This window comes from Balaenoptera musculus, chromosome 7 (genome assembly GCF_009873245.2).
Source record: "Balaenoptera musculus isolate JJ_BM4_2016_0621 chromosome 7, mBalMus1.pri.v3, whole genome shotgun sequence".
NCBI lineage: Eukaryota > Metazoa > Chordata > Mammalia > Artiodactyla > Balaenopteridae > Balaenoptera > Balaenoptera musculus.
Genome location: NC_045791.1, coordinates 108,714,604 through 108,726,715, shown reverse-complemented (window position 1 = coordinate 108,726,715; position 12,112 = coordinate 108,714,604). Strand labels below are relative to the sequence as shown.

The following is a 12,112-nucleotide window of genomic DNA, read 5'->3' as shown; positions in this document are numbered from 1 at the left end:
AATCAAGTATACTTGAATTAAAAAGGAAAAAAAAAAAAAGGTGGGAGCAGTAGTGTCACACTACCACCACCTGCTGGTCACATGATAAAATTGTTAGCATAGACTCCAAGGAGAGAAAAAAAGTGCTCAAGCTGTAAAAATTAAAATTAATGAACTGACAGTAAACCTTCCCAGAACCCACAGTTACAGCATGCTCTCTGTAATCTCAAATGCAGGGCTGCCTGCCCCTCCTGGGGCTGGCTCTATGAGAAAGGAGAAACCAAAGGAAGTGCAGGACACAACGACCAGAGCTGAAACCTGTGTTTCTAACTTCTACCATTAAAACAAGCCTTGTAAAAAATGTCCATGATGACAAACAATATTTAAAAGTTAGCAAAAATGCAAGCGCTTCAGATTCAAGATTGGTTGTCTAATAACCATAGATTCTGGTGGGAAGATGTGTGGTTAAATGGTTAGAGGGAAATGGGCACACACACACCTTCCATTTGGAAGAGTGAAAGATGGGTATGGTTTTTACACTTGAGGCTGACAAGGCTGGACGGTGGCCTGGTGGAGGCAGGTGGAAGTGAAATGTTCAAGAGTCATCTGAAGCAGTGCAGTACTGCCGGTGATGGGCAGCCAGGGTGGCAGAAGATTAACTCTTGGAATGAAGCAATCAGAGATGGGGTGGAGCCATCAGAACAACCTGACAGTCAAGAGGAGCGGGGAGTTTGGCTGCCACGGCAACGGCCACCACTGAGACCCTCAGCCCACAGCTGGCAGTGGCAGGAGATGGTGTGGCAGGCCGCCAGGCTTGCCGAGACACGTAGGACCACTCGCAGACGGATGCACAGGGTTCACGGCATTGGCTCGGGCCCTCAGCACAGGTGGGGTGCACCTGAAAATGCATTTTGCCTCGGAGCAAGGTATGACAACTAAGTATACTACAAATGACCCTCCCGGGGGTCCCCTGCTACCCACAGTCATACTAACTCTTGGCTAGCACTTCTAGAGAAAACGACCTATAGAGAAATGATTAATCAAAAAAAAAAAAAATCACAGGCTCCCAATGAGGTTGCAGAGAATTCTCAGCCAATAGTTGTTGCAGAGATAATTGTTCTGAATCTATCAATAAAGCTGAGCTGCCCCTTCATTGACTGCAAACACCAATTTCTTTCACCCAGGATTATAAGCTGGTGTTCACAGGCTCACTCCTGCCATTACCGTGATAAACAGTTTAAACCACAACAGGGTCTGACATGTAGATCAATTCTGGGTCCATAAAGAATCTACACAAGAGGTTCCAGGACAGGAATTTACAGCCACCAGTTTTTATTCTCTCTTGCTGCAAAAATTACTTCTGTCAAACACTTAGGAGAGTGAGGAAAAATGTAAAAAAATTAATTTTTCATGTACTACTGGAACAGCCTTTTTCAACGCAGAAGCTCAAGATGAATATGTTTCTGCATTGAAAAAATTACGCTGAGCAGCATGTGGTGCTTAGTCGGAGTGGGACCCAATCCTCTGTGCTGCAAGCTGGCAGACAGCAATCTGAAACCCTGAGCTGAGCTGCCTGCATTTCCTCTAAGGGCAGATGCGGCTCTCACGTTAGCAACGCCAAATTATATTAGACATTTAATTTTAAACCTCAGGTACTTAAATGTAAAACCTTACAGCAGTAATAGTCATAAAGCAGTGGGGCACTGCATTTCACAGAATGGATTCTTCTTTTTTCCCCCCTTAATTTAACCAGAACCTCCTGTTTTGTAGTTTCACACACCACAAAGTCATCTATCTAATTAGGAGTTGCTCACAGCTGCTTAAAAGACAGAAACCCCCAGGGTACCTGTGCGTCTAAAGGGGAAGACTTTACAGAGTTCTCTGGAGCCAAAGTCTTAATTTAGTGTGGACAAGGGGGCAGAGAAAAATGGAATCCCAATGTTATGTATTATCATGTACAATAAAAATGTGGGACAATGGGAAGGCATATTCACCAACACGTGGGCATTTGGATTCAAAAGCTGCTTACTTCTCCCTGTCCCTGCTGATAGCACAGTGTAAGCTTTTTTATGACTCTGACATCCAAACCAGAGACTGGGGTGAGGGAGAGAAAATGATTTAAAAAAAAAAAAAAAGAGGGTGGAGTTTGTATTTCACTGCGACGTAAAGAGAAAAAGCACGACAGAGAGCTCTTAATCATTGTTTGTTTCTTTTGTGATTATTTTCCAAGCATGGCAGGGAACGTGGATGCCCAAGTTGAGGTCTTGAAATCCATTCATAAATGTGTTTTCTTGAAGTCAGCCGTCAGATCCTGTGCCCTGATTTTATTAACAACTGCTCGGCGTCTGGCAGGATGGTACTAACGGGAGGGAAGCCAGGACATTACTCTGGCCGCAGGCAGACAGGGCTACTCCACATCCAGGTGGACCCGAATGGCCCAGGATTCTTGACAACGTGCACTCTGATCCAGGACGCCTTGCTGGAGCCTGGGGCTATGCATTTCTAGGCAACTCCCAGGGGCTGTCAGATACCAGTTAGTCTGTGGACCACACTGAGAAGCAAGGATTTCGAGCAGTGGATCTCAAACTTCAGCGTGCAGCATCATTCCATGGAGGGTTTGCTGGCCCAAAGGTTGCTGGGTCCCACCCCTGAGTTTCAGATTCAGTGGGTCTGGGATGGGACTTCCGAGTCTGCATTTCTAACCAGTTCCCAGGGGATGCTGCCGCCACAGGTCTGGGAAGCTTATCTTGAGAAGCGCTGACGTAGACTCTAAGGCCTAGAATCAGGCCACCTGGGTTCACATCCCAGCCTTACCGGGACGTGACTCTGGACAAGCAATATTGAACCCTTCTGTACCAGAGTCTCCCCACCTGGAAAATGGAGCTAAGAGCAGTATCCACTCCACGGGGATCAAATGTGATGATCCACGTGAAGCCCTCAATAAATCTTAGCTCTTTTTTTTTTTTTTTAAAGATTTATTGATTGACTGATTGCTTGCTATGTTGGGTCTTCGTTTCTGTGCTAGGGCTTTCTCTAGTTGCGGCAAGCGGGGGCCACTCTTCATCGCGGTGCGCGGGCCTCTCACTATCGCGGCCTCTCTTGTTGCGGAGCACAGGCTCCAGACGCGCAGGCTCAGTAGTTGTGGCTCACGGGCCTAGTTGCTCCGCGGCACGTGGGATCTTCCCAGACCAGGGCTCGAACCCGTGTCCCCTGCATTGGCAGGCAGACTCCCAACCACTGCGCCACCAGGGAAGCCCAGTATTAGCTCTTTTTATCATTACTACGGTTTCTCTTTTCAATCGTATCTTGCGTGTGACATACCATCCACCCTTAGAAAATACAGGCGTGAAGGAAGATCCCTGAGAAGCTATAGGAATCTTACTTCTGTACAACATTCTGTTGTCTCTCTGGATCTTTGCTATTTAAAGTGTCAGCTGTAAGCCTTAAAATAATATGCTAATTAATTTTGCAATTCTGACCCCTTAATACTCATCTCTCTTCTTCCTCTCTGTCCTCAATTTCCTGCATTCCAACTAATACCTTGCACTTCCTTGTGGCCCCTCGGCTGTTCCATGTTGCCCTTTCCTCCTCTTCAAGTCTGTCCAAACTGCCTTCATGTTTAGAACAACTTCTTCCTGTGGTTTTGCACACACACAATCCATCTGGTTCTCGAAACGTTGCTCAAGTTTCAGTCTCTTTGGGAAGTTTTCCTTGATTAAATGTCTCCATCCTTAAACTACCTGCACAATTTCAGCCCAAGCTTTCTCCATCCACATCCCGCAGTAGGCTCGTACCAAGGCACAGACTGGTTTCTCATCTCCTGTGTTCACGGTTCAAGCTCTGGGGCATCAGGAAGCCTAGCTAGTCTTTCACAAACACACAGTGTGATAGAACAATGGACACCCGGGGCGTTGGCATGTGAGAAATCGCTTTGTAAATTTAAAAAGAGCGTTCATCCGTAGGCAACCTCAGTCGTACAGGTACTTTATAAATATGCCCGTATGGATCAATACGATCACCTTCCGTGGGAAGAGGCTTCTCACCAAATCAAGGGTCTGGCGCTCACGGAGTCTCTGATGTGACGGTGTGGAGGTGCCTTGGCATACAGACATGACCAGAGGCAAAGAGCTCTTGGGTAGAGGGAAAGTTAGCTAGGGAGTCTTTATCAAAGCGATAATTATGCAAATGGAATATCTGTGAAGAGTGGATTTTAGGTTAATAGGCTGCTTCCAATGCTTTTTGTGTAAAAGTATTCTGAGTGTGGGGAGGCAAAGACTTGGGGTGAGGCTCTTGTTCAGGAACCTGTTCTTCTAACACCCCCCCCCCCAAATATAACTCCTATGGCACACAAGGAACAGAACCTAGAGACCGCCGCCCTCATCGGGCTGTGGTGGTGACCCGAGAGTTCTCACTCACAGGAGGAAAGCTTTAGAAAGGGTGCTGCTGGGCAGGGCAGTGTGCGCACCAGGCCAGGAAGAGCCAGCGTATGACTCCTGCCCTCCTCAAACGTGGGCGCGCACCTTCTCAGAGGGTGCCAGAATGAACCCACTCAGACAGTAAGGGTAATGCTCATCGAAAAACGGCTGCATTTCCAAGTATTTGATAACGCAATTAAGCATGTGAACTGCTTGCCCCCCTAAAAAAAGTAACCATGGCAACCACAGCAGATGCTCAGGGACAGAAGCCACAGATGGACACTGCCCTACATACCTACTGACCACGCAAGGGAGAGACGGACACACCCATTTAAGATTAGAACACAGAGGCTTGCAGAGGTAAGGCTGCCTGCCAAGGCCACCTGCTCGGCAGGTCGGGGGCCTCTGCCTGGAGCACGGATGTGTCTGCTGAGAAGGCCCCCGGCAGGCCTGCCAGGGCACCTGACGGCCATGAACGCACAGCTGTCGCGTTACAAGGGAATAAACTGTACGCGGTTAATTTATAATGACTTCAGCCTCTTCATTGAGCGTCTTCAGGTGCTGTCATGGTTTCAGACGAAAGGTGGAACGCCCAGTCCCTGAAGAGGCTGGAGGTAGACGTTCGTTCTCTACCGAAGCATCCTGTTTTGTCTGAGGAAGGAGCTGGGAGCGCACTGGGCAAGGGCGATGCGGTCCGTAGGCCCCAGGCCCGCGCCGCTATGGCACCCGCTGGAGCTGCCTTTCGAGACCTCACTCCTCCTCCTTGGTTTGGAGATGTCTTTTCTTTAAGGTCTCTGCTCGGCGGCGTCTGATGGAGGGGCGTGGAGTAACTAGAAATAAGGATGATGTTTATCCAAAGCACACGTCCTGCTGCAGCAGCTGCTGGGTCTATAGGGAAGACCTGATGCTGAATCTTTTAATTAGGACAAATTATGCTAAAATTACTCTAAAACCCTGTCTGATAGATGACACACTACAGTGGGAATTCCTTTAAATACCGGTGAACAGGCCATAGACAAAATGCCACAGGCAAAGCGTGTTGTGGTAAAGTGCAGCCTCAACGCTGCATAATTCACGCGCTCACACATATGTCAAGATAGTTTCCAGTGTGCACATTTGTTTCCCTAGAATCTGCCCACACTTAAAAAAAAAAAAAAAAAAAAAAAGGCAAGAGGGAAGACTCTCCAAAACTTAGATGATATACCAGGAATCTTGGAAAATGGATAAGGAGAATGAATTATGTGTTTTCCTTTGATGCAAAAACACCGCAAAGCCTAACCACATAAAATGCACACTAAAGATGGAAAGTGCAGGCCACATCATGTAGGCAAGTGTAATCAGGGACATACCACCTGCAGTCGGGTCTCAGCCCTGCCTGCGGTCTCAGTTTCCAAATCTGTCAAGTGGGAGTGAACATCTACCTCTCCCCGCACCAAAGAAGGACACGAGATGCCGCGGGTGAGACAGCCGATCAAGGATAAAGCGCTCCACGGGTGGAAGGCGGGCCGGGCAGCGTCGACAGGGTGGCCGCCCTCAGAGCGGAGCTCGGAGAGCTCGGGGAGTCACGTCCAGCCCCTGGTTTACAACCGAGGACCGCGAGGTGGCCGCAGGTCCGTGGGGCTGTGCCCTCTCTTACCACTGCTGATGGCTGAGTTTGCAATGACCGTAGCCTCGCTCCACTGGTCGGCACTGGAGACAGAGTAGGACCGTTGCTGCATGCCGTCCGGTCGGCTGTTGAAGGAGCCCAGGCTGACGCCGCTCGCCATCTGAGACCCAGGCGCACTAGTGACATTCCCTAGGAATAAACAAGTCAGGTGAACACCAGCGCGCACTGCACACCCGAAGCCGGCACGAGTTAGTCTAGGGGCTTACGCGCCTGCACACCGTGGACCTGACACCGAGAGCAGCCGGCGTCCCGATACAGGGCAAGTGGAAGCATCACACGAAACAGTGTTCCAGAGGAAAACAGGGTGAAGCAGGCCTTACGGTGTTTGACAAAGGAACCCGATGCTTCAGACGGCTACACCCACCACAATCCAAGACAAAGATGCACACCACCACCACCGCCATCTCTAGATGGAGTAGCGGTGAAGACAAAAGACCCGATTTTCGGAAAAGCAATATTCCTGGCAGGCCAGTGAGCCGGGCGCTGAAGGAGCCCTGCTGCATCCACACATCAATGGAAATGAAATGATCACCAGTCGGGGGTCAACTGTCTGGTGCCAGAGGATTACTTTCGCGGGGAAGCTATACTTCATGATCAACACAAATCAAAGTTGCCAGATGCGACATCGGTGGAAACGCAGACTCTTAAACCAGGTAAGTTTACTCTTAACCTTGAGAAGACTACGCAGAGGAAAAATAACCTTAGCGACTTCACAGCACGCACATAGACTGCGCTGAAAAATGGTTCCATTGTATACTTAATGATTTGAATCAGTTGCTCAACATCAAAATGAATTATGATCTGGTCACACCAACTTTAGACTCAAAAACATAATTAAGTGCCTTTCTCTAAAGCTCAGCCAATCATACCTTGCTGCCAGTGAGTTCGTTTGTTAGATCTGTAGGCAGATCTTCAAAGGCATTAGGTTTCTTTTTTTAAACATTCCTCCCATTGTTTTAGTTTGGAACCAATTAAGTTCAAAATTGTTTTCATAGAAGGTTTTCATAGCACAAGATTTTAAATACACAGACCGTATTAGTAGTTCCCAAGTCTGGCCAATTACCAGAATTACCCGTGGAGCTTTTTAAAAATAGAGGCTTCAAGAAATTCAAATTTCGATTCAGGAGGTCTGGGGATAGAGCTTGAGGGGATACGCATTTTCAAAAGGACTTCGGCGATTCTGGTGCGCAGCCAGAGGTAGGAACCAGGGCTCCACCACAAACGAGGTCCTCACTGCAATCGCACAGAGCATCCGGAAGTGACAAAATCATCAATGAAACAATACGTGGGCAAACAGGACAAACAAGTGGTGAATGAAGAGGAAGGATTTTGCTCTGAAAAACATATTTCTACCTTAAAAAATGATGCCGACTTTACGCTGTTGTGGGAACTGGGTACATTTTGAATGTCGTAAAAGTAAGTATTCCTAGGCAGGTTTACCGGATTCCAGAAAAAAAGCCAAAAGTACCACCTGAGAAAGGAAGAACGGGAGCCCATATATCTTCCTAAGTGTGGGCCTCACAGCAGAAGCAGCTGCACCGCCCGGGAGCATCTTCGAAATGCAGGCTCCCTGGCCTCGCCCTCGCCCCTGCTTTTTAGTAAGAGCCCCAGGTGACATGTGCACACGTGAAAATATGAGTGGGCCTGCAGGAGAGCTCCGACTGATTTAAAAACCAAACACTTAAACCAGAAAGTAACCATGAACACGAAACAAAAACTACAACGAAAGCTCTTCCCCGCCGCGGACCACTGAGGTCAAAGATGCTCCCGGGAAGTGCACCTGCCCTGGCTCCTCGGCTGAGCTGCAGAGGGTCTTGAGCCAGTTTCCCATCTCCCTCCCAACTCTGATGTTCTGATTTTAGGACCTGTCCGAGCCCTAAAAACGCAGAAACTCGTGCATCCTGAATGGCAGCGCCCGCTCCAGCACCGTCCTCAGCAGCCTGGGGAGCAGGGCCAGGTGTGTAGCATCCCACAGGGACAGAGGAGCCAAGGCACAGAGAGGCAGCACCAAGGGACACACCACACGCTCTTCCGGGTTTTTTCCACGTGTCATCTATCATTTAGGGTGCCCTGGAGCTGTCTTCTGGGTGCGCTTCTCCTCGGCCAGATCCCTGTACCACAGGGCATTGTAACAGCCGGACAGCGTGCCCAGCAGCTGACCAGGCGAACCTGTCGGGCAGCATGGCAGGGTCTCCTCCTGACCCTGTGCTGACACCCGCGTCTGCCACCCCCTTCTCCCCACACCTTCTACGCCCTGCTCCCTTCTGAGGAGGGCACCCGTTGGGTTACCTCTGGCTTCCAGCTGGGCTGAACGAGGGGGGAGCACAGGAGTGTGAAGTGGGGATGTGCATCCCTGGCCCCCCTTCGGGTCTGTGGTGGTCCTGGTGCCACTCTGCCAGCCCTGGTGCCTGTACTACCTCCCGGCTTCTCTCTGCCCACACCTCTGCCCCTTTGCAAAGAAACCCTTCTGAGCAGGAGGGTGTGGGCCTCTGCCTTCCCTTCCTTGTGGGGACCCTGGTCCCGCACGCCCACCATTTAAGAGGGGTTCACAACTCCTCCTGAGGCTCTGAGGCCCCTTCCACTTTCCAGTGTGGTCCTGGTGTCTGAATTTTACGTGAATTCATAAAAACGCTAACGTTAAGGGACTTCCCTGGTGGCGCAGTGGTTAAGAATCCACCTGCCAATGCAGGGAACACTAGTTCAAGCCCTGGTCCGGGAAGATCCCACATGCCGCGGAGCAACTAAGCCTGTGCGCCACAACTACTGAGCCCATGCGCCTAGAGCCCGTGCTCTGCAACAAGAGAAGCCACCGCAATGAGAAGCACACGCACCGCAACGAAGAGTAGCCCCTGCTCGCCGCGACTAGAGAAAGCCCGTGCGCAGCAACAGAGACCCAATGCAGCCAAAAATAAGTAAATAAATAAATAAACAGATAAAAACTAATCGTATAAAAAAATGAGCTTTATTAAAAAAAAGAAGCTAACATTTTTATGGTGGGTGGAAGGAAAAGGAAGTGATGGAAAGAGAATAGGAGAAAAAGCACAATGAGAAGCTGCATGTGGGCTGCGACCCCACTCTGAGCCAGGCCCCCTGAGCCCGTACTGCCCATGGGGACACCTACTGTTTGGTGAGAATGCCAGGGGGATGATTCCTTCCTCCCTTCAGCGCTCATCCGTACCCCTGACAAATCATTATCACGTGTGGGATCTGTCCACAAAACCTCATTTCATACCACCTGTAGGCACACAAGGCCAAAACACCTGAAAAACCAAAAATAAATTCACCATCCGTCCGTCTTTGGGCAGATGAGTCCAGCAGTGCCCCTTCCCTTGTTCATTCTGTCTGGGGTGTGTCTCCGAGGACGACCAGCCCCAAACCCTCCTGACATACTCCAGTCAAAAGGCAGAGAGAATTATCTTAGTGCGTCCAGCACTGCCTACTTGGTGCCAAAGTCCAGGAATAAGTAGCCACAGGCACTCAGGACAGCCAAGTCCATCTGAACTCTGGGTGAGGGATGCAGGAAACATTCAAACGGAGACATCGGATAAAGAGGTAGTCTTAGGATGACAAGTTCTCCATCTTAAGGCCAAACGTCTACCAGGGAAAGAGCAGATTCCTTAAAATGTACAAGCTAATGAAAAACTATGTGATGATGCTGGTCATACCTCTGGTTTTTAAACTTCCAGCTGTTTGTCGAATGGAATTTTCAGTACATTAAACTGCTGGTGGATCCACCCTGGGGTTTAGCTCCTGAGGGGCCCCCAAGGAACCAAACTGGGATCTCCGGGGTGAAGAAACTCCTGTCAAGGCTGTGTGGTCCTGGTGTCTGATTGCAGAATCCGTACGAGACCCAAAACAGCCGCATGGAATCATTCAGAAAGCACACCCTGAGGGCCCTCCAGCTGGCGAGGGTCTTCTTATCCCAACCACACCCAATTCCCAATTGTCAGACTAAACAGAGACACCATGACACCATGACTGAATTTTGGCCAAATGAATGTGTGTACATGGCCACGTGGTTATAGAAGTAAAATTTTAAAACAGATCCATAATCTTGCGGCCTGGCGTCTGGGTTGAGCCCATAGATGTGTTTTTGCTTAGAGGGCAATGAATCCTTTTTTAAGTAGAATTAATTTGGGAGTGTGCATCTAAAAATCTGTGGTTTCTGGCATTGTTTGAAAAATAAGAATATGCGGCAGCCATGGGCCTGTGTTTATTCTCAGAAACAGTCAGTTGACTCCATCCCTTGAATCCGTCTGGGTGGTCTGAATCTACCCCGCAAGAAGACAGGGCACACACCAGCCCTCCTGACCACCCAACTTCACTCAATTACCTGCCTGCCTACTTCCCGATCTTTGGTGACCACGAGTTACAAAATCTTCCAAAAATATACAGAGGACGATTCTCATTTCAGAAGGAAAACATTTCTCATTTTCTCTCAAGAGAGTAAATCTCTTTTTTATACATGCCCATTCACTTTAATTTCAGTTAAAATGTTTCTGAAAATCAAATAATAAAAGATCAACTAATTGTGACATAAGGAAACAAAAAAAACTGTGAGGGCTAAGAAATATTGTTTCTGCCCTAAATATATATACTCTGGAGTTCCACAAACAGGTGCTTGCCTGTAAATGTGAATGCATAAAGACACATGTTCCAACTCTGAAGCAAACCAGTGGTCCACAGACTTGGTCATGACACTGTGAAAGTAGCCCTGCTGGCTTAATGTGGCTCATGACACATCTTGTCCCAAGCATGAGCAGTCTTGGGCCAGTGGTCATATTTTGAGGCATTTCTACTTACTTTGAGTAAATCCTTCATTCAAAGCAACCAACTACCCCCCAACTGTTTCATGAATATCTTTAGTAACTATACAGAGTTAAAATCTAATGATAGTATTTTATGTCATAATTTCTGATGCTTATTTTCAAGCGCATGCACGCACACACACACCCAACAGAGGCTAGTGCATAAGTTCAGTTCTGTTCCTGAATGAACCTAGCTAACTGGTCAAGTAGTACTGACCTGCCCCTGCTTCTGCCCTACGTGTGAGCACTCAGGGAGCGTTCACCAGATTGAAAGCACCTCTAAGCACATAAGGAGATGCTAGGTTTCAAATCACTTTCTCTCCTCTCACAGTACTCAAGGGTGACCTCTCTCATTGAACGGCAATTCATTTCACATTAATAAGTAATTAATTAAGGCTGTGGATCTGGAGTTCTCACTTGTGACTTACCTGATTCCCTGAGAGCTAAGGGTCTTAAAATCAAGACCACCTGCGATCTAAGTGATGCCTGAACACTGTTCTAAGTGCAGTCAGGGTCAGCCTGAAGTGAGGCAGAGGCCTCGGCTCCCGGTGATCAAGAGGAATAGCTGGGGATCTAAAGCCCAAATGGCCCACGATCTACAGAAACACCTCGCTCGGGGTCGGGTGACTGCCCTGTTGATCAGTCAATCACCGCAGGGGCACACGGTCTGAGAGGAGCCCTGCCCGACCAGGGCCCTGGTGATGCCCAGGAGAGGAAGACTGCTTCCTCTCCCAGCCAGGTGACCACCTAAACCGTTATCTGTGTGCTACAGAATTTCATCTGTGTATCTGGAAAACAAGACAAGAGGCTGGGGTCTCTCCAACCGGGGGGACTCAGAACAGGGCTGGAACTTGCTGTCTTTCAGGCACGTCTGTGTTTCTCCAGAGAGAAGAGATTCCACAAGCCAGACTGGGACGTCCCCTCCCCTGGAGGTCTAACAACTGGTTCTAGCTCACCGAGCTCCGAGCAGACACAAGGCCTTAAAAGGAGGCGGGCGGATGTTCGCCTCCCTGAGATGAGCACCAGGCCTGTGCCTGCCTGTGGGTGGGAAGGGCACTTTTCATCTTTCCTTCCCTTCTCTCCCCTCATCCCCGTCTTCCACCCTCCCTGGGCCTCAGCTCTCCCAGGACACCGCCTCCTGCTGGTAGACAGGTCCACGGGTCCTTCACGGCATGGCACAGGGGGGTGGCACCTTTTTGTTCCGATGGTCTTTTCAGGAATGTCTGTGCAGTGAACAGACTTGG

General features: G+C 49.1%; 1 protein-coding gene across 10 annotated transcripts in view; it reads right to left on the bottom strand.

The window, feature by feature from the left end:
- The window catches only part of AGAP1 (ArfGAP with GTPase domain, ankyrin repeat and PH domain 1), a 549,508-nt gene that overhangs the window by 159,405 nt on the left and 377,991 nt on the right, over positions 1-12,112 (bottom strand). For 6 of the 10 annotated variants that reach the window (XM_036857335.1, XM_036857336.1, XM_036857337.1 and 3 more), the window contains one exon: positions 6,031-6,189. The exons of the other annotated variants lie outside the window; for them this stretch is intronic. In XM_036857335.1, the coding sequence (XP_036713230.1) occupies positions 6,031-6,189 (159 nt within the window). The remainder of the gene's footprint in view (positions 1-6,030; positions 6,190-12,112) is intronic. 10 annotated transcript variants of the gene reach the window in all.